Source organism: Bubalus kerabau, chromosome 2 (genome assembly GCF_029407905.1).
Source record: "Bubalus kerabau isolate K-KA32 ecotype Philippines breed swamp buffalo chromosome 2, PCC_UOA_SB_1v2, whole genome shotgun sequence".
NCBI lineage: Eukaryota > Metazoa > Chordata > Mammalia > Artiodactyla > Bovidae > Bubalus > Bubalus kerabau.
In genome coordinates this window covers 105,174,901-105,198,235 of record NC_073625.1, presented here as the reverse complement: position 1 = coordinate 105,198,235, position 23,335 = coordinate 105,174,901, and the positions used below count along the sequence as shown (strand labels likewise).

Sequence of the window (23,335 nt, the reverse complement as noted above, 5' to 3'; positions counted from 1 at the left end):
GGAGCCTGGCGGGCTACAATCCACAGAGTCACAAAGAGTCAGACACAACCGAGTGACTAACACACTGCTACATACAAATTTCACCTTTTGCAAGAAGCTTTTATAGCATAGAACTGTCCTATGGACTGAGCAAAACCTTCTTCTATTCTCCTGGCTGCCTTAAACGGATGTCCCTTTAAAAAAATGTTTCATTTTCAGAATTCATATATATTCATTATTAGGCTTTTATTTACATAGCACCAAATGACTGGACTAAAAGAGAGAAAGTAAATCCACAACTAAATGAACAGAAATGATGACTTCATCACTAGTTTGAACTTTTCACTGTTGCTCTTAAAATACTTTTGGTCAGAGTTTCTCATACTAGAGCCTGGAGATGACCAAATATAAGGAAAAAATCAAATGCTGAAAAGGAAATAATTCTATGGGGAAAAGTCATTAGTGGAGGGGAAACAGAGAGCCTTTCAGGAACGTGCATTAATGCCATAAAACAAGGATATCCAGTGAAGTGGTCTGGTGATGTAACAAGACTCCTGGATGAGAAAAATTAGAGGAACAACAGCATTTTCGTGCACTATTGTTGGCCGTTTTTTCCTTGAGAAGCTACTTCAGAGGCTACTGAATCTATGTTTCACCCATCTTTCTCTTAAATAGCCATTTGGCCTGCCAGCAGAGCTATCATGAACACCCAGCTAAGCCTAGGGGGCCAGCCTACAGTTTTCCCTTGAGACCCATGGTGCCCAAGAATGGCAGCCCCAGGGGCTGGAAGCTGGCAAGAGCACAAAAGCCTCCGGGCCCCAAGACGCATTTGTGCATGAAAGTGATTGTCTCCCTGACATATCTCTCAGGCTCAATTAGCTTATGTAAAAAAAAAAATTTTTAATAAAGTAGAAAGGTGCTAGAATATAACTTAAATCATCTAAATTCCTGACTTATTTATATACGTTACTCGGAAGAGTTATGGAGCTCGGAACACATGTGTACATGCGTGAGGTCAGAACCATCTTCTCTGATTCTGTGAGTAGTAAAGAGGATCTGGGCCCCTTTCCAATGCCCTGGACGCACCTTTCCCCCCACATCTTGGTGAGCTGGACCATGGTGATGAAGGCAGGAGCACTGGCACAGACTGATTTTACATAGTCTCTTACAGATGCTGTTAAATCTTCCAAGCTTTAAAACCAAAAGCCAGATAGACTTTTATTGTGGAGGGAAGGTTTATGAAAAACGTGTTCTCAGTTTATTTCCTGAACAGGGTGAGCTCTCCACTGGGTGGAGGGCTTCGAAGAGGTAGTCTTGGCACAGCGCACACATCTGGCAGTCACCCAAGCTTTTACCATGAGCTGTGCGTCTACGGGCACATCACTTAACCACAATGAGCTCAACCTCAATTGTGTCCGACTCTTTGTGACCCCATGGACTGCAGCACACCAGGCCTCCCTGTCCATCACCAACTCCTGGAGTTTATTCAAACTCATGTCCATCGACTCGGCGATGCCATCCAACCCTTTCAACATCTGTTGTCTCCTTCTCCTCCTGCCTTCAATCTTTCCCAGAATCAGGGTCTTTTCCAATGAATCAGTTCTTCACATCAGGTGGCCAAAGAATTGGAGTTTCAGCTTCAGCCTCAGTCCTTTCATTGTATATTCAGGACTGATTTCCTTTAGGATGGACTGGTTGGATCTCCTTGCAGTTCAAGGGACTCTCAAGAGTCTTCTCCAACACCACAGTTCAAAAGTATCAATTCTTTGGCACTCAGCTTTCTGTATAGTCCAACTCTCACATCCATACATGACCACTGGAAAAACCATAGCCTTGACTAGACGGACCTTTGTTGGCAAAGTAATGTCTCTGCTTTTTAATATGCTGTTCAGATTGGTCATAGCTTTTCTTCCAAGGAGCAAGTGTCTTTTGATTTCATGGCTGCAGTCACCATCTGCAGTGATTTTGGAGCCCCAAAAAATAAAGTCTGACACTGTTTCCACTGTTTCCCCATCTATTTCCCATGAAGTAATGGGACCAGTTGCCATGATCTTCATTTTTTGAATGTTGAGTTTTAAGCCAACTTTTTCACTCTCCTCTTTCACTTTTATCAAGAGACTCTAGTTGAAACAGATCAGTGATTCACAAACCTTAGTGTGATGGGTGGGGAGTGTTCATGTTAAAAAGATGATTCATGGGCCCCAGATCCAGACACTGTGACTCAGTTGGTCCAGGAAAGGGTTCAGAAATCTACGTCTTTAATGAGCACCCCACTGAGGACTGCACTTTGAGAAATGCTGGAATATTTGATTCAGAAGATCCATTTCAGTACTGACATTCCGCCAATTTGACCTTTCTCAGGCAAGCAATCTTAGGCACCCTGACATTCACTCAAGGTCTGCCTACCCTTGGTGATGAGGTTGTACCCACAGAGATGGCATGTCTACGTCTGTGCAGGACAGCCCAGGGAAGGCAGTAGAGTCGATTGGGTTGCTGTCCCCTTGTTGGGAGGAAACACTAACATCCTTGTCTCTGATGCCCAGGTGACAGGTGGGGTCTGGAATTTCAGCCGAGTTTGCTGCGATGTTTTCGTCACCCTGGATGTCATGATGTGCACAGCCAGCATCCTGAACCTCTGTGCCATCAGCATCGACAGGTAAGGCTGGGCTTTCCTTCCAGGCTTAGGAGAGAGGTGACTAGGTCAGGTGGTGAGGGACCCCACCTAGGGAAGCTGCCCTTGCTGTGTTGAAGGCACAGGCTCGGCATCTAGGGCACGGGGGTCATTGTGAGTGCAGCTTAACACTGGGACATTTTCTTTTCTCTCTTTTTCTTTTAAACGATGGTTTGTAGGTGAGATGAAACTCCTGTGATAGGAGAGAAATAACTATTCTGGAAGTTTTCCTTTCCTGCAGATCCCCAAGGAGGATTCTGGTTTTACTTTTCCACCATCCTTGAGGCTTTCATGAATCTTAACTTTGTAGGGAGAAAGCAGAGAGATAGGGAGGTGAGATTAGGAGAAAATGTTCCTGCTGCTATTTTGTTTGTTTTTGGTAAAGGGAGGGAGACAACAGGGCCAGGGACAAAAGACAGAGAGGAGAGAGAAAAGTTTGGGAGTATCTGTGAGGACGGAGAGAGGAGTGGATGAGGGAGAAAGGTAACTGCAGAAACTGTGGCCATGACCTGTTTGTTAAATATTTATTTCCCTCATAGAGTTTAAGAAAAACAAGAATGAGGTGTTTTAGAATTGTCTTTTGGTCGCTGGAGTGGACTTCTGTGATTTTGACTCGAGCCTGTGTGTATTCCATCAGAATGGCATCACTTTCTAGCCCTAAGCGTGTCCTGCCCCAGCTCTGGGGTGCTCTGCGCCTCTCTTCCCTTCTCTTCATGTTTCCTCTCCTCTGTCCCTTCCTCCATCCTGAGTCAGATTTGTCATGGCTCTCATGGACATCTCCAGAGCTGTGGAGCACCCTGGGAAAAGGAGGTCGCTTTCCAGCCTGTGGCCTCTGTGGCCGGTCAAGCACCTCCATCTCCCCTTTTCATTCTCCCCATCTACCTCTTTTCTTCCTACACTCTTTCTCCCAGAATTTTATCCATCCACTCCATAGCTTCAACACTTGACCCCAAATAAAATCTGCCTTCTACTGAGAATTTACCACATTGTGCTAAGGCATGTCAAAACCTTAACCCATTTCGTTTTCACAACAACCCTTCAGCCAGTCAGTTCAGCTGTTCAGTCATGTCCGACTTGTTGCAACCCCATAGACTGCAGCATGCCAGGCTTCCCTGTCCATCACCAACTCCCGGAGTTTACTCAAACTCATGTCCATCGAGGCGGTGATACAATAACCCTTAGGTATTATTATTAGCTTCATTTCCAGCTTCTTGGAATAATGAAGAAGTTTTCCCAAGTCACACAGCTAGTATGAGGCAGTGCCAGGATATGAATTCATGTCTATCTGATTCCCAAGTTAATAATCACAGGCTTTGTGCTAAGCCTCCTCAAATCTCCAACCTCACCTCTAATCTGATATCCAGACCACACTGCTACCTGGATATACCACTGGCTCCTATGAGGCGAAATGTTAAAAACCAAACCATCAAAGCACCAAACCATCTTGACTTGATGATCTCTCACTGGCAACATCATTCTTCTGGAATCTTGGATTTTGTTCAGCTCCTTTCTCTTCCTCATCTCCTTGTTTAGATACACCAATGTAGCTAAACAATTAGTGCTTATAGACTCTGTCTCTGAAATGTTTTCTAAATATGCCCCGTCTTTCCTTTCTTACCTCACCTGCTTCTTTTAGGCTCCCATGACCTCCCACAGCTTCCTAATTGGCCCTTCAACCATGCTCAGAATTATTCCCCAAGAATTGGAGCCCAAATGTCCACTGCCCTACTCAAAACCCTTCAGTCACCTTGGCCTGAGGAATAAAAATGGAAGTTACCTTCACAGTCTAAGATTCAAAGGTTTCCACAATATAGCCTCACTCTACCTTTGCAATCTCATCTCTTTCTGGGTTGCCCTCTGGCCCTCTTATGCTCCAAGGCTGATCACACCAGTCCCCTTTTCTGCGAAGCCCTTCCAAGTTGTCTACAGCTTAATTCAGTCACCCCTGACCTCCCATGGTGCTTCCTCTGTAAACATGTTGTGGCCTCACCAGGCTCCTTTTGCAGGAATCCTGATGCAGGCCCTCCTCACGGCCCAGGTGTGACATTCGCATGACCCACAGTTCTGCCGTAAACTTCCCTGTCTGTGTGTAACCAGTGAAAACCCAGCCCTCTGAGGATACTGCAAACCAACCAGCCAAATCAATGGTCTTGACTTTTATCATTTGATTGGCTATCACTTGACTTTTATTACTTGACTAGCTATGTTGAGAAGGAAAATCAGATGTGTCTATAATGCTAAAACTAATACCATAAAGAATGTGTTAAAAATAAAGGGGAACAGTTGTATAACTCTGTAAACATACCAAAAAACCCACATTAATTTTATACTTAGATGAATTGGGTGGTATGTGAATTATATCTTGATAAAAGCTGTTAAAAAGTAAAGGGACTGTTAGGGATTTTATAATATTTTTAGCTCTCTGAGAACAGAATTCCTCCCATAGCATCTATGCCTTTTGTGTGATTGCTGGACATTTAGTACATGTTTGCAGAAATGTATGATTTACAGAAATAATGGACTGTGTTTGGTTTGCTACATCACTACCTCCACCACCCAACAATTATACCATCCTAGCTCCTCGCCACCCATGAATGTCACTGCTGTACCTATTTCAGAGCCTTGAACAAGGAATATTAAACTGGATCCAGGGATCCCTGCCTGAGGATAGCCAATGTGTACACCACAAATATGCACCTTCAGAGAGGACATGAGATTGGAATCAGATCAGCCTTGGAGGAGTGAGGGAAGAGCTGCATAAAGAGAGCTTCTAGGACAGGCCCTGGGCCTCTAGCCTTCTAGTTCCAACCCTACCCTACCCCTCCCAGCCTTCTAGTTCCAACCCTACCCTACCCCTCCCAGCCTTCTAGTTCCAACCCTACCTCTCCCACCTTTGAGGGTGTGCCTCTACACTCCTGGAATGTGAAGTCAAGTGGGCCTTAGGAAGCATCGCTATGAACAAAGCTAGGGAGGTGATGGAATTCCAGTTAAGCTAGTTCAAATCCTAAAAGATGATGTTGTGAAAGTGTTGCACTCAATATGCTGGCAAATTTGGAAAACTCAGCAGTGACTGACTGGAAAAAGTCAGTTTTCATTCCAATCCCAAAGAAAGGCAATGCCAAAGAATGCTCAAACTACTGCACAATTGCACTCGTCTCACATGCTAGCAAAGTAATGCTCAAAATTCTCCAAGCCAGGCTTCAACAGTACGTGAACTATGAACTTCCAGATGTTCAAGCTGGATTTAGAAAAGGCAGAGGAACCAGAGATCAAATTGCCAACATCCATTGGATCATTGAAAAAGCAAGAGAATTCTAGAAAAACATCTACTTCTGTTTTATTGACTACACCAAAGCCTTTGACTGTGTGGATCATAACAATTATGGAAAATTCTGAAAGAGATGGGAATACCAGACAACCTGACCTACCTCCTGAGAAATCTGTATGCAGATCAAGAAGCAACAGATAGAACTGGACATGGAACAACAGACTGGTTCCAAATAGGAAAAGGAGTACATCAAGGCTGTATCTTGTCACCATGTTTATTTAACTTCTATGCAGAGTACATCATGAGAAGTGCTAGATTGGATGAAGCACAAGCTGGAATCAAGATTGCCGGGAGAAGTATCAATAACTTCAGATATGCAGATGAGACTACTCTTATGGCAGAAAGTGAAGAAGAACTAAAGAGCCTCTTGATGAAAGATAAAGAGGAGAGTGAAAAAGTTAGCTTAAAACTCAACATTCAGAAAACTAAGATCATGACATCCAGTCCCATCACTTCATGGCAAATAGATGGGGAAACAATGGAAACAGTGCGAGACTTTATTTTCTTGGGCTCCAAAATCACTGCAGATGGTGACTGCAGCCATGAAATCAAAAGACACTTGCTCCATGGAAGAAAAGCTATGACCAACGTGAACAGCATATTTAAAAGCAGAGACATTACTTTGCTAACAAAAGTCCATCTAGTCAAGGCTATGGTTTTTCCAGTAGTCATGTATGAATGTGAAATTTGGACTATAAAAAAAGCTGAGCACCATAGAATTGATACTTTTGAAATGTGATGTTGGAGAAGACTCTTGAAAGTCCCTTGAACTGCAAGGAGATCCAGCCAGTCCATCCTAAAGGAAATCAGTCCTGAATATTCACTGGAAGGACTGAGGCTGAAGCTGAAACCCCAATACTTTGGCCACCTGATGCAAAGAACTGACTCATTTGAAAAGACCCTGATGCTGGGAAAGATTGAAGGCGGGAGCAGAAGGGGACAACAGAGGATGAGATGGTTGGATGGCATCACGGACTCGATGGACATGAGTTTGAGTAGGCTCTGGGAGTTGGTGATGGACAGGGAAGCCTGGCGTGCTGCAGTCCATGGAGTCGCAAAGAGTCAGACACGACTGAGCAACTGAACTGAACTGAACTACACACTCCACCCACACACTCTTTCATGGGGCTGGCAGGTGAGGTTGTGCTGGTTGTGGCTGGAGTGTGGGAACTGAATTCAGCCAGGGCTTCATGCCCAAGCCTGGAGTAGACCAAAAGAGGGTACTTTTTTACAACTCACCAGCCAGGAGAGGGTATCTTTTTGTAACTTGCACAAAAGCACCATTTTGCTGGCAGCAGCCATGCTTAACACACACTTCTACTTGCACCACTTAAGACACAACCAACAAGAGCAAACTTTGAATTGGCTTCTGTCTCATACAGGAAGAATTCCCAGAATGCACAGCACTCACCCACCTGCGACCTGAGGGACAAGCTCCCATCTTAGACCCCAATGGACAAGGATGCTCCCCTCTTGGCTTGTAGGTCTAAAGGAACCAACCGTCACCAACCTTAAAATGTAGCCTCCTCCCTCTTCTAGGACTGAGAATAGGCCTTGGAAAAGCTGTCTCTATTATCCTTCACAGCAGTTTGCAGTACACAGCATTAAATTCTGTTCATGGGATGCCAAATAGCCGGTCAATTCATTAAAAATGCAATCATTCATGCAGACCTTTGGTCTTCACACAATGCTAGTCACCCATCTGACAAACTTGACCAAATGGATTCAGCATTTTTTGGTCATGAAGCCCTGATCTGTAATAACAGGGTAGTAGGAGATAGAGAAGAAAAGGAAATGATAAAAGGGTTTTTGAAAGCAAGTAATACCATTGTCATTAGATTCTTAGGCATCGCTCTGGATGCTGGCATTAATGCTGCCTTTTCTTTTCTAAAAAGCAGAGTGGGTGAACACCACCCCCAGAGCCCCCCTCCCTTGGCTCCTTGCCTCCCAGTGGGCCAACCCCTCCCACCGCACCCTGGGTCAGAGCTAACTCGGGGAGAGGGCTGAGAAAGTGTCAAAGGAGGAGGACAAGATCCGAGCGAGCGGTGAGAATGCGGGTCCTCCGCAAGGATCCCGGGAATAATGCAACCAAATTCATTCACCAGGGAGTTCTTTAAGTGGCTCTCAAATGGCACCCATCACACAGGCAAGCCTCCGCGTCTTTGCAGCAAGCACAATAGGTACCGGATGAGTCACAGGCACCTTGGATTTTTTAGTTTGCATCTAAATAAGCACTTTATGTTTGCAACGGGCTTTCCAGTCATTTGCAAAAAGCTTTCTCCTTCAACAATTCCACGAGGGGAGTCCACAGAACTAAAGATTTATTGAGCCCCCTGTCTGACCAAATAAAAGGTGGTGAAAAGCAGCGCTCACAGAGCTCGGGGGCTCATTAAACCCAGGCGGGGAGTCAGACTCCGGCCCTCCCTCCCGGCCCAGCCTCCTGCGGTCCCCGCTGCAGCGTTCTCAGGACGCACCCTCCTCGGTTCCCACACACACACCTCCCACCGGTCAAAAGGACTCCAGGCCGAGGTCGAATTCTGTGAGGACCTGAGACCTTCAGTAAAGTGGCAACCCCACGAACCACAGTCACAGAATTGGAAGTCAGAGGGGCAGTAAGAGCTTAAATTGTTGGTGCAGGAATGAGTTAAACTCAACGCTTACCAGGGTCCCGCAGCCTCTTAGTTCTGAGCCTAGAACCTGAATCTTCTGACTCACACATCACCCCTCTGTCTGTGCCAACGAGTGGCCCCTTCATTGTTGGAGGCAAGGACTGGGATCGGAGGGAGGGGCCTCTGGCCAGGCTGGCACCCAGCTTTCTAGGTGCCATTTCCTGGGAGTAAATCAGGCACATCTCCTTTGTCTTCAGTGACCTGGCTACTGCTCTGCTGATCCTAACATGAGTGGATCTAAAACCAATAGCAATAGAAATACTGCATTGGCCAAAAAGTGCGTTCAGATCTTTCCATACCATCTTAAGGAAAAAAAATCACATGAACTTTTTGGCCAACCCAATAGCTACCATTTCTTTAGCATGTACTATAGGCCGAGCACCAAGAGCTTGTCATTATGCTGACCCTCACAACACCCCAGCAAGGCAGGTGTATTACCTGCATTCTGCAAGTAAAGACTCAAGGCTAGACTGTGCAGGTAAGCTTGCCCAGATCTCACAGCTGGTAGGTAAAGGAGGAAAGACCCAGGCAGCCTCTTTCTCCTCCAGCTCACTGCCTTTCTCAGAGGCTTAGCCACACTCTGGGCCCCCTAGCTCTGAGTCATGCTGCCTGGCTGGAAATCCTGGCTCTACCACTCCATAGGCTTCCCTGCCTGCCGTGCAGGAGACCAGGGTTTGATCCCTTGGTTGGGAAGATCCTCTGGAGGAGGGCATGGCAACCCAACCCAATTCTTGCCAGGAGAATCCAATGGACAGAGGAGCCTGGTGGGCTATGGTCACAAAGAGTCTGACATGACTAAGCAACTAACACTTTCACTTTTTTTTACCAGTTCATAGCAATGTGACCTTGAATAAGCCAGTTAACCTCTCTGAGCCTCAGTGCCCTTCCATTTAGTGGGGATCATAGCAGAAGGGTTGTTATGAAGAACAAATGAGTTAATATTTGTAGAGCACTTCAAATCGTTGTTTGACTCGGAGAAAGTACTGTATACTTGTTTGTTTGAGAAATAAATAAACTTAATGTTCCCTGATAATCAGGAATAAGGTGCAGACACCCACCTCCTGGAAAACTGATTGATATGAACAGTTACAGATCCCCTGGGCTAGCACAATAATAATGACAACAATAATAAGACTGTTTTTCGAATGCTTAATAGGTACTGGGCATTGTGCTAAAAAACTTCACAGAGATCATCTCATTCAATACCCAAAACAGCCCTATCGGGCGGAAACATTATCCCCACTGTGCACATGAGGAAACTGGGTCTCAACGAAGTCGTATCTCTGGTCCGTGGCCCCACAGTTCAGCGGCAGGCAAAGTGGGATTCAGTCGCTAATCAGCCTGTTTTCCAATGCCCATTGACTTACCACTGAGCACGCCGCCAGTGTTCCCGCCACGCCAGCAAGGACCCAGAAAGCTCAGAGCTCAAAGGGAGGGGGCCTGGCCAGGCGCGCTGTAATCGGGACAGCGCACACTGCGCACTGGAGCTTGGCTGAGGACCTGGAAGCGCCGGGGGAGGGCATCGGGCCTACGCCCAGCCCTGCCTTGGCCTAAGGTCAGTCATCTGACATCGATTCGGGGGCAGACCAGAGGCTAAGCAGTCTGCTTGAGTGGGAATTCGGGGTCCCTGCAGGGCTGCAGGAACCAGGGGGGTCTCCCGAGCTTTCCCTCCCCACCTCCCCACGGTGCCTGGAGAGCCCCCAGGTGAGCCGTGAACTTCTCACCCCGCCGCGCTGGCGGAGCTCTTGCTGCATTCTGGCGCCCTCCGGTGGCCAATTCCGGAACAGCCTCTGGGTCTCAGCCCACTGTGGCAAGCTTCCGGGAGGAAAAGCCCTGAAAGCAAATTGGGGTGAGGGATGGGGCGCCGGGCGGCGGAGGGGTGTCACTTATTCTAAAAGTTTAATCATGTTTTAAAATTAAGAAAAAATATTAATGTAACAGTGGCAAGACGTAGTCTCATCTCTCACTTCTAACCCAAGTTCACAGGAGTTTTTGACACAGAAATGTTCCCCAATGCAGACTTTCTCCAGCTTGTCTAATCAAAAGATACACTTGCTTGCTAAAAATATGCACTTCTGGAGTGAAACAAATATCCAAGGGTGTGGCCTTGAAATACGCATTTTAACAGGACCCGCAGGAAATTAATAGAATCAAGCTACTTGGGGAAACTCAGTTCCAGGCAGCTGGTTGCTCTCAAAGTACAAAGCACCCTTCAATACCATGTTTCCTGAAGAAGCCCTTGTCCCCACAAGGCCTCGTGCGTGTGTGCTCAGTCACTAAGACGTGTCCAACTTTTTAAAACCCCATGGACTGAGGCCGCTAACTAGGCTCCACTGTCCATGGGATTTCCAGGCAAGTATACTGGAATGGATTGCCATTTCCTTCTCCAGGGGATCTTTCTGACACAGGGACTGAACCCACATCTCCTGCTTGGCAGGCAGATTCTTTACCACTGCACTACCTGTGAAGTCCCCACAAGGCCTCAGAGACTTGCAATGCCCTGGAGAAGCAGCGGGGCAGCCGGAAGAGACCTGGCCTCTGCCACCACTAGCTTTGGGAAGTTGTTTTCATCATGTAATCATTCAGTGACAGTGCTCCCTACGCTTACTGGCTCATTGAATAAATTGGGACCTCCAAGAAGTTGCTGAACATTAAAGCCTATTTAGGAAAATGAGCAACTCTCATTGGTGGGCTTGGAGTCAGCTCATAATGGCCAGTGAGAGCTGATGGCAAAACTTTAGGAGCTTTTTGAGGCAGTTACTAAACCATTGGTGTAACTTGAAATGGACAATGGTGGGAGTATTTGTACCACATAAATTGACAAATGGTATAAATGAAGGCTCTTTTTCACCTGCAGAGCCAGTTATTAAGCATTTAGCAGCATATCACTGAATGAATGGGATGGTCATTTCTTCTACATCAAAGGTAATTATGTAAATGAAGGCCTGGGTCCAGCTGCAGGTCTGAAGGGCAGGAAGTGCATCTTACCTTTCCTTCCTGACCCTCAGCAGGTGTTCAGCCAGGGCAGCTACAGAACTCAAGGCTCAGGCTCTCCTCCAAGGTGCCTCAAGGGATCACTGCTAAGGGCCAGGCCCCGGTAGATGTATTTGACTTGAAGCCCCAGCAGTCTGAAGTCCTGAGCAGAGTGAGAGCCCGGAGGAGTGCAAGGCACTATTTGCCCACCCCTCATCTCCAAGTTAGGGACTCAAGGAGGATGTGTAGTGTATGTGCATCAGGAGAAGGAAACTGGGCCATCACGGGCCGTCCTTGGAGTTGGTGGTGGGATCTAAATTTGACCTCACTAAATAAGGGCTCTGTTTCTCTTTCTTGAGAAAGAATCACCTCTGTCACATGCCAGGGTGTCAAGGCCAAGTTCTATCGAGTCTGCATCCATCTTCGCCCTTGGAGCTGACTTGCAAGGCTCTTTGGGGACACAAATGTTAACACGTGAACTCTAAGGCCAGATACAGAGGCAGATGAGTGAGGCAGCTGGAGCACTGGGGAGCACTGCACCCGCCCCCCCAGCTCAGGGTCTGTCCTTCCTCAGCCCCAAGCCTTGAGGTGCACAGGAGGAGCTGAGGGGGTTCCTGCTCTGCATCCAGCCTCCAGGTTCCCTGGATACCGGGAGGACAATGAAAATATGAGCATATGTGCTATTTAAAATAGCCAAGATAAATGTCCATCAACAGATGAATGGATAAAGAAGCTGTGGTACATATACATAGTGGAATACTACTCAGCCATAAAAATGAATGAAACAATGCTATTTACAGCAACATAGATGGACCTAGAGATTATCATACTAAGTCAGACAGAGAAAGACAAATATCATATGATATCACTTATATGTGGAATCTAAAAAATGATACAAATGGACTTATTTACAAAACAGAAACAGACTCACAGACATAGAACACAAACAAGATTGCCAGAGGGGAAAGGTGGGCGGGAAAGATAAATTAGGAATTTGGGAGCAGCAAATACACACTACTATATATAAAATAGATAAACAACAAGGACCTACTATGTAGCACAGGGACCTGTGCTCAATGTTTTATAATAACCTACATGGGAAAAGAATCTGAAAAAGTGTGTGTGTGTGTATACATATATGTGTGTGTGTGTGCATGCTAAGTCACTTCAGTGGTGTCCAACTCTTTGCACCCTATGGACTGTAGCCAGCCAGGCTCCTCTGTCCATGGAATTCTCCAGGCAAGTATACTGGAGTGGGTTGCCATGCCTTCCTCCAGAGGATCTTCCCAACCCAGGGATCAAATATGCCTCTCTTAAGTCTCCTTCATTGGCAGGTGGGTTCTTTACCACTAGCACCTCCTGAGAAGCCCATACACACACACACACACACACACACACACAGTCACACACACACAAATATATATATATTTTAAAAATCACTTTACTATACACCTGAAATTAACACATCATTGTAAATCAACCATACTTCAATAGTAAATACATGTTCAGCATTTGTAGACTCAGCTATATATATTAGATCCCTTGAGCTGGGATAGAATTAGAATTGTCCTCTTTTGGGGTAGGGCACCTACAGGATCCATGAGGCAATCAACCTACAGCTTCTTACTACTTGCCTTGTGCAAGGGCCTATATGGAATACCAAGGCTCTAAGATGAGTTGAGCCATTAAGAAGCTTAAATCATACAGAGTCTCTCTTTCTCCAGCCATGAAGTAAGTTCACTAGTGAGGCAAGACACTGCCTGCAGAAGAGCAGTGTGATTGGCAGAAGAGTATTATGCATTTAGAGTTAGAGGTCTTCATAAAATGGAAGGACTGGGACGGTTACTGAGAGCTGATCTGAGATTAAAGGAGAGAAAATATGAGCTACCTTGGGAAGGAAAAGGGATAATGGATTGAACAAAGACTATTGAAGATTACCCATCAGTAACATGGGTTACATGGCTAACATGGCTGGAGTTATAGGTAAGTGTCAGGGACCAATGGGAAGTCAAATTGGCAAGACAAGTTGGGGTCATGCTGGGGAAGTCTTAGTATTGACACTGTATTTGTTTTCTGTTGCTATGTAACAAATTATCGCAAATGTAGTGACTTAAACTATATCCATTTTTTATCTCACGGGTCAAAAGTCTGTGCACAGTGTAGGTAGGTTCTCTGCTCAGGGTCTCACGAGGCTGAAAATGGGTATAGGCTGACTTGTGTTTTCATCTTTCAAATGTATTCATGTAGTCAGTAGAACTCAGTTGCTTGCAGTTATAAGATGGAGGTTCCCACTTTCTTAGTGGTTGTCAGCCAGGGGCTCTTCTCAGCTCCTGAAGGCCTCATGCTGTTCCCCACCAAATGATCTTTTCCCAAACGTGGCAAGTTGCCTCTTCAAGGCCAGGAGGATAATTTCTCATGCTTTGACTCACTCTTATTCAGGAAGTACTGAGTTCCTTTTAAGGGCTCACCTGATTAGGCCCAGCCACCCAGAATCATGTCCCTTTTGGTTAATGCAATCTGTTGATTTGTAGTCTAATCACAGGAGTTCTGCGCATTCTACAGTGCATGAACCTTGGGCGCCATCTTGGAATTCTGCCTATCTTAGACAGTTGTCAGCTGAGGGACCATGGGGTGGGGAAGACATAACGAAATCTATTTTGGAACCTGGCACAGGAAACCAGCCAGGAGGCTGTGGCCATCACAGACAGAAGGTGGCAGAAGTGCATGGATAAATAGGGAAGTTACTGCAATGCATAAATTTACAGGACCTGCTGTCCCTCTGCCTAAAACGCTCTTCTCCTACCTTCCCTCCAGGCTGGCCCCCTCTCACCCCACTCATTTCCTCCCATCTTGGCACTTTGCCCCTTCTTTACATCCTCCTCTACCCTTAAACCAGAGAAGGCAACGGCACCCACTCCAGCACTCTTGCCTGGAAAGTCCCATGGATGGAGGAGCCTGGTGGGCTGCAGTCCATGGGGTTGCGAAGAGTCGGACACGACTGAGCGACTTCCCTTTCACTTTTCACTTTCATGCATTGGAGAAGGAAATGGCAACCCACTCCAGTGTTCTTGCCTGGAGAATCCCAGGGACGGGGGAGCCTAGTGGACTGCCATCTATGGGGTCGCACAGAGTCGGACACGACTGAAGTGACTTAGCAGCAGCAGCTACCCTTAAATATGTCACCCAGCTTAATTCTTTCATGATAGTTTTCATTTTATATTAACATTTTTTTCATCCATCCACTCCACTTACCTCCAAGCTCAATAAGGAAAGAGACCATTGTCCCATTTGCACATCTTGGTATTTCCAGAATAAGGCCTGGATAATAGTAAAGAACCCAATAAATGCTGGATGAATGAAATGTTAAATGAATGGGTGAGCAAATGATATGGAAAGGCCAAAGAAATGTCAAAAAGCCTGAGTGTTGGGTGTGGATGTCTTGAAGAAAGGCAGGAAGTGGAGCCAGATTAAGAGATGTAGGAAAATAGAAAGATCTACTTCAGATAGCTTGAGTTTGGGACAACCATGGAACAATGGTGCAGGTAAGTCCAATAAGCAGCTGGAAATGTACGCGTGGATATACCACAGAAAAGACAATATCCAACAAGAATAAACAATAGCTTTGACCACGTAAAAGTGTGTGCTGTAGACTGAATGTTTACATCCCCCACCCCCAAATTCATATATTAAAATCCTAACCTCCACTCTGATGGTACTAGGAAGTGGAACCTTTGAGTAGGAATCCACCCTCATTAATGGGATTTTCGCTTATAAAAGAGACTCCAGAGAGCTCGCTTCACCCCTCCCACCATGAGAGAACACAGCAAGAAGATGGCTGTCCACCAACCAAGTAGTGGGTTTAACACCAGATACCAAATCTACCAGCACATTAATCCTGGACTTCCCAATCTCCTGGACTGTGAAAAATAAATATTTATTGTTTAAGTCACCCAGTGGTATTTTGGATAGAGCAGCCCCAAAAGACTAAGGCAGCATGAAAAGTTGATTTTAAAATAAGCCTTCATTAGATATTACTCATCTCTATTCACAAAATCTCTGCTACTTGGAAGAGTTGTCACTGCAAGGGTTAGAATTAATGTTAGGATACAAGCAGGGATAAACATCCTCTTTGGGCACAGTTCCATCATTATCTGAAAACTGTGGAAGAAAATAAAGGCCCACAAACCAGCACCTAGCGTCTTCAGGTTTAAGGGTGTCAGGGTCTGTGAATACAAGGCTGGAATATGCTGGGCCAGCAGCCATTCCTGATACCCTCTTGGATATATCAGAAGCTCGCTGACAACCCAGAGTCACTATGCTATGCTTTTCACTCTTTCTCCCCGTCTCTGCTCACCTCCCTCAATGAGTTCTTCATCTGCCTTATCTCAACCTTTCTGCTGTGTTCACTCAAAGACCCTTTTCTCCCTTAAGTTTCTCCAACCAAAGTATTTTTCTCCTACAGCATGTATCAACCTGATTATTCATCTAGTAACCTTTTGCAACCTGTCTTTTGACACTTCTCATCCTATCTATTCTCTATCCCCTTCCTTTCACAGGTACACTGCTGTGGTCATGCCTGTTCACTACCAGCAAGGCACGGGACAGAGCTCCTGTCGACGTGTGGCCCTTATGATCACAGCTGTCTGGCTGCTGTCCTTTGCTGTGTCCTGCCCCCTCCTCTTTGGCTTCAACACCACAGGTAACAATGACAGCGTCACTTGCAACACCCAAGTGATTCATAGCACATCGAATGGCTGTGAGTGCTGTTCCTCCCTGAAATGTCTGACCTCAAAGGCAGTGTACTTTGTAATCAAATGAGGATCCTATAGCTTGCAAAGCAGTGGCCTCTATTGATTATAAATAAAACAGAAAGCAAAATCTCTTCACTTGATGGTGCAGGAGCCACATGCTGCCCCAATTAATGAAGTCTGGCTTACTCCTATTTTGAAAGAAATACCATTGTATTCATTTGAAGAAATATGCCAGTTAAAAAAACTATGCTATATGAATAATTCAGGTGAGATTTGTTAATGAAAAGATGATAATTTGTAATGAATTTACAACGCAAAGTAGCATATCATAAAAGCCCTTGAGCAGGGTATACATTTCTAGCTTTTTACTCAATAAGAATCATTTCTAGCATACATGGGGAACTAGGATACATTTGTGAATTATCGGAGAATGTATTTTATATTTTTAAGACACAGAAATTCTTGGCCATGGTGCTTGGCACATGGTACATCTTCTATCAGATGGATGGATGGTTGGCAGGATGGATGGATGGATGGACAAATGGATAAAAAATGTGTTTCTCTGACATGTCCAGGACTTTAAATACAATACTGATCCAAATCTATACCTCACATGCTTCAGTACCTTCCATGTCTATTCTGTGACCATCTTTCAGCCTCAGGAATTTCATGTCTTGAAAGAAAATTGTTAGCGCATATAGTAAGGTTATAGGCATTGACAGTAAAGACTGAGTATTCACTAAGAGGTAACTACTTAACTCCTGTTCTAGTGTTCATCTGGATTTCTTACTTCGTCCACTTGAATTGGTTCATTCAATTCCTACTATGTTCCATTTTTATGAATTTCTGGTATACATGTACAAGTCACATAGCTATGTACTTATGTGTACAGATATATGTAACATATTACATATAAATTCAGGTAAATCTTAACTTATATATAGTCTTCAAAGAGTCATTTGCTGGTCAATTATTTAGAAGTCAGAATACATTTAGGAAGGCAGAGGTCCTGGAGTCAGAAAAACCTAGATGCAAACTTCAATTCTACTACTTAACAGCTGTGTCTGTTTGAACAAGTTACTTAACTTTTCTAAGTTAAGCTTCCTCATCGACAGATTTGGAGTAATAATATAGTAGAGCATAAACGAACAAAATCAAATATTTGGACTAGGTCTGTGTATTCAGTTAGGAAGTTTTCAGCATTTCTTTTTATATATGGCCTCCTGCAAATAAGTGCAGCAACTTTATCTCTAAAATTACATGTTATGTTGAACTCTTTATAAAAGATGACATATTCCTGCATGTGTCATATGTCTTTACTTATTACTGTTCAGGGTTGTAATCAAACCATGTATATTTTTATATGTGATTCAGGGTGAATTTTGACTCTATAATTTTCATTGACTCTAGAATCTAAGCCTATATATGCCTTCACTTCACTCCACCTCCTTCATGGAGCTTTTTTTTACAATTAAGTGAAGATTAAATTGGGATAACATACATAGACATGCCAAGCACATATCCTCTGCTCAAGGTGAGGCTTGTTTCTCTGCCATATTAGAGGTTAAATTGAGAAGTTATCCAATGAAGATGTGCCCGGTCAATTCAGGGTGCTCCTAAAATATGATGTTGTTATCATCCTTGCATTACTTTTTACTGTTGCCCATTACCACTTACCAATGACACATTATATACACAAACGTGCATGTGCACACACACACACCAAGGCAACATTCTCTAACATAACAATAGAGGTTGACTCTGGCACTCAAATACCATTTCAAAGAGTCTAAATGTGCTCTGGGTGTTAGTCTGATAACTAAGCCACCCTTTATATCCATGTTTCTATAAGAAAATGCATTCTGGACTTCCCTGGTCCAATAGCTAAGACTGTGCTCTAATGCAGGAGCCTGGGTTCGATCCCTGGTCAGGGAACTAGATCCTACATGCCATAACTAAGAATTCTCATGCCACAACTAAGACCCAACACAGCCAAATAAATAAACACTTTTTCAAAAAGAGAAAATGCCTTCTAAGTTGGAATCTGCAAAATGGACCAGCAGCAAACCCCCAGCAACATTTGCTGGGCAGAGTTATTCCTCTTACTCATTCTTGGAGGCTGGCAGGGGCAGTCTTACTCCTGCTCTCACACACACACACACACACACACACACACAGGTGGCAGTCTCAAAATCTGACATTAGACAGGGTTCCCAGTTAATGTCAACATGCAAAGTGAAGAAGAATGATGAGCTAATTGCAGTCTTGTTGCCACCAGTGAGATCATAATTGTTCCAGAAATAAAACTTTCCAAAAGAATTTTCAAATATAGAATTGAGAAGGCAGAAAAGACTTGTGACTTAGCACGTATAGGCTTGCTTCTCTCTCATCTCTTTCTCTTTTTCTTTTAAATGTATTCATTAGACTACAGTAAGTGAAAGTGAAAGTCACTCAGTCGTGTCTGACTCTTTGCAACCCCATGGACTACACAGTCCATGGAATTCTCCCAGCCAGAATACTGGAGTGAGTAGCTGTTCCCTTCTCCAGGGGATCTTCCCAACCCAGGGATGGAACCCAGGTCTCCCGCATTGCAGGCAGATTCTTTACCAGCTGAGCCACCAGGGAAGTCCAGACTATAATAAGCTCTCCACTTATTCACATATTGTGTTAAAGTCTCTGGGCCATTATAAAAGCCCAATAGATATTAGCCAGTGTTATTGTTATTATTATTATTATGTATTAGAAAAAGTTCCTCTGCTTCAAAATATAACTATGCCCTTGCTCCAAGGGAAATCTAAACAGTGGTAGCTCTGCTGGTGGTCAGAGAGGAGCCTAGTCGTCCCATTCTAGAACATCGGTTAGAGAACTTGTGAGCAGGACTCAAGGCAGAGAAGCCCAGCCGTCCTCCTCTGCCTCGTCTAGCCTTCACAGCATAACTTCGCTATTGATATAGTGATATATTGCATCTATAAGGAAGTTCCCGAGTTATATTGAAACCCCAATAGAAATGACTTCTCCGCCATTTTTTCTTACTCCTCCTCCTGTGAGAAGCAGAGGAGAAAGGGGCAGTATACCGCCAACACCAGATAGTGGAAGTCACTGGACTTCTACTAAATGCAGCACAAAACACAACCTTCTGCCAGAGCTCTTCTTTTTTTTAATTTTTCTTTTCCTAAATTAATTAATTTACATATTTGGCTGCGTCGGGTCTTAGCTGCAGCACAAGGGATCTTTGCTACCTCCTGAGGGGTCTTTCATTGCGATACCCAGACTCTCCAGTTGTGGCTCAGGGGCTCCAGAGCCCATGGGCCCGCTTAGTTGCTCTGAGGTATGTGGGGGATCTTAGTTCCCTGACCAAGGATCAAACCCGCATCCCCTGAATTGCAAGGTAGATGCTTAACCCCTGGACCACCAAGGAAGTCCCCCAGACCTCTTCTTTTAATGAAATGGGCTGCCATGTAGGATTGTGAATTGTCAGAGAACATCATCAGTTCAGTTCAGTCACTCAGTCGTGTCCGACTCTTTGCGACCCTAGGGACTGAGGTAGAACAAAGTTGAACTGCAGTTTCTTCCTTCCTGGAATTGCTCTTATTGCCTGAGAAGGGTGACATGCATTTCTGGATGCACACATAAGGCAGGACCATGGGTTGCAGAGTTCCAAGGCTGTGGGGCCTGGTCGACCTGTGTTGCCTCAGGTCCCAGCAGAGATTTAGCAGTCAGGAGTCAAATATCACAGCATCCAGCCCCTAAGGCAATGGAGGGTGGAGAGCTAGTGCTAGAGAAAACCCTAAAGATCCCTGATCCTTCCATTGCACAGGTCAGAAAAATAACTAGGATTTACATTTCTGCTAAATCAGACAGCTATTGAGTTATTTAAAATTCCAGAATGGATAAACAATAGCCGGTGACCAGAATTTAAGAAACTTTCAAGTGCAAAAAACTTTAAAGAAAGTCCTACCAACTTACTTAATTTTCTTGAATTTTTTTGAAACAAGGAAATAGAGGAGGGCTGTTTATAGTTTAGCAATAGAATCCGCACTTTCACTACTAGAGGGTGGGTTCGCTGCCTGGTCAGGGAAGTGAGATCCCATGTGCCACACGTGTATATGTGTGTATTAGCCACTCAGTTGTGCATGACTTTGTGTGACCCCATGGACTGTAGCCAACCAGCTTCTCTGTCCATGGAATTCTCCAGGCAAGAATACAGGAGTGGATTGCCATTCCTTCCTCCAGGAGATCTTTCCAACCCAGGGATTGAACCCAGGTCTCCTGCATTGCAGGTGGACTCTTCGGAGCCACCAGGGAAACCCTCACAGTGTGGCTTTAAAAAAAAACAACTCTAGATTTTAGCAATAGAATGCCTTACCTGGCTTTCAGAACACTGGATATGGGGCAGAGGGTGGTTGATTGAGAAGCACAAAGTTAAGAGAATACTAGGCTCATCTTCAATCAAATTCATCAGGATCTCCTGTCTTTGTAAACAAATTGAGGACAAATCCTCCAATGAGTTGGAAATTCATGAATCTCTCAACTCAACTTGCTTTTGACTTTGCCATTCACATCACCATGGAACTTAAGTTCACAGCCTAGCCCACAAAAGATGTTGTTTACCACTGAGTGCAGTGCCTTGAATACAGTGTGTCTGACTCTTTGCAACCCCATGGACTATGCAGCCCATGGAATTCTCCAGGCCAGAGTACTGGAATGGGTAGCCTTTCCCTTCTCCAGGGGATCTTCCCAACCCAGGGATCGAACTCAGGTCTCCCACATTGCAGGCAGATTCTTTACCAGCTGAGCCACCAGAGAAGCCCTTGAATACAGCAGGGGCTCCATAAACTTGTGTTGAATGAATCAGTGGGTGAGTCCTCGCCATCATTCTTCGCCCCTTAGCTGTTGAAATCAGTTGGCTTAGTAACTTCCCGGCCTTCCTTATTAGGCTTCGGCTCATGACTGCTGATGTTCTTAGGGAAAATGCTCCTCTGTACACGTTGCTCATTGATTCATCATTCAATAACTCGTGCTGACAGCACAGTATTGTTTCAGTTAAATAATCAAGACGAGGCACCACGTCTCCTGGGGAAGCCTAGCTCTTGGGGGGCTCCCTGCTCTCACCACCTCCTTGGGACTCAGCAGAGAGAAGCTTGCAGAGCTGCACCACTGTGCGAGGCGCTTCACTCCGCCCTGCCCACAGGATGCGCTCCCAGGCCTGGCCTGGAGGAGGCTGAGGCAGGGCCCAGCTCACTGCCCATCCTTCTCCAATGTCACTCTGCCTGCTGACAGGCCTCACCAGCCACATAGTGTGGAGAAATTGTGGGAGAGGCTTCAAAACTCTGTCTAAGCTCAGGCAGCAGGTTCTTAGGGAAGGAAGGACAGGCTCAGGGGGTGTCTTCATTGCTCAGTGACCCCAAAATAACTATGTGCTTTCTCTGCTCTCTCTTCACTCTCTGTTTCTCATACATATGCTCTCAATATTTTGAATGGAAAATGCTTGCATATGGCAAAACATAAATGTAGCGATATATACACACACACGTATACTTACAGGTAAAAGCATGTATGTCTCCCTTCTACCCTTGACTGTCAGCCCCCATCCCCTAGAAGCAAACACCAATCTTCTTAAAAGATAAGACTTGAAACAAGTGCATACACACACATACCCGTGCATGCATACATGAATGTATGTGTGTCCATTTTTACACAAATGGAAGCATGCTGTACCTACTTTTGCTCCTGGGCTTTTAAACGTTGTAGTTAATGTATGAAGTAGAGGTCAGCCTCCCAGAACCCAGGGGAAGGTAAAGAAGGGGAGAAGGTCTAGCTGGGGAGACCCATGGAGACCCAGCACACCAAGGATGGCAACCAGATGAACAGGAGGAAAGTGACTCTGCCACCCTCTGACCCCCTCTCACTACAGACGTGCCGAGGTGCCTCCTCATCCGAGGAGACATGTCAGTCACTGACAAGGGCGCTGATGGCAGGGGCAGGCTGGTCACTGCCAGCATGGCTCCTTACGGACTCAGAAAGACCACCAGGCGCCACCCTCTCCCTACCCCCAACCCCATTTCCCCAGATGACCAGAAATGTCAATATGGTAATCACTGTTCAGAGTCTTATAAGCCATTTCCTAAAGGACGAAGATACAGGCTTTGGTGAGAGGACATTAATTTTCCTTGAATTTTTCCCCCTCCTCAGAGAATCAGAGAATTTGGAGTGGCTCATGAAGGTTCTGGTGGCAGTATTGTCATTAAGATGCCTCACTGAGCACCAAACACATTCAGTTTGGTCTGTTTTAATTCTTACCTGTTGCTCCCTTCTCTCCTCTACAAATTCTGTTCCATACAAGCCTCTCTCCAAATTTTCATTCCAAGTGATACCTTCCCTTTCAAGCTCAAAAAGCTCAGAAGAGGTATATAATAAATAATAGTGAATGATATTAATAATAATAATAGCTGCCATTTAGTCTCACAACCTCTACATGAGACAGGATTTTTGTCTTTCTTTCACAGATAATGAAACTGAGGGTTTGGCATGAAAGTGAAAGTGAACCCATAGACTATACAGTCCATGGAATTCTCCAGGCCAGAATACTGGACTGGGTAGTCTTTCCCTTCTCCAGGGGATCTTCCCAACCCAGGGATCAAACCCAGGTCTCCCGCATTGCAGGCAGATTCTTTACAAGCTGAGTCACAAGGGAAGCCCGGGGTTTGGCATAGTTAAGTAATAAACCCAAGGTCAGATAGTTAGTAAGTGGAGACCTGGGTCTCCCACCTCAAGCTGCCTGGGCTCTGCCTACATCCAAAGACCAGGAAGCAGAATGGGGTCCAAGGCCCTTTCTCATCAGTTCACACCCGAGGCTACATCTTCTGAGGCCAGACTGTGGACTGGAGAATCCCCACCTCTTCATTAAGATTGACTGGATGTGCCAACACCTGTTGATGACGGGACAAAGTGCGAGTTTGTTGTG

At 45.1% G+C, this 23,335-nt stretch overlaps 1 protein-coding gene across 6 annotated transcripts in view; it reads left to right on the top strand.

The window, feature by feature from the left end:
* DRD3 (dopamine receptor D3) overlaps positions 1-23,335 on the top strand; it is a 45,781-nt gene that overhangs the window by 9,149 nt on the left and 13,297 nt on the right. For 3 of the 6 annotated variants that reach the window (XR_008711010.1, XR_008711009.1, XR_008711011.1), the window contains exons 2-3: positions 2,523-2,635; positions 4,657-5,434. Coding sequence is in view for 3 of the 6 variants with exons in the window: in XM_055570275.1 (XP_055426250.1) it covers positions 2,523-2,635; positions 16,177-16,319 (256 nt within the window). In the remaining 3 variants the exon portion in view is untranslated. Of the gene's footprint in view, positions 1-2,522; positions 2,636-4,656; positions 5,435-16,176; positions 16,320-23,335 lie in introns of those variants that run through there. The other 3 variants (XM_055570276.1, XM_055570277.1, XM_055570275.1) reach the window with 1 other exon arrangement.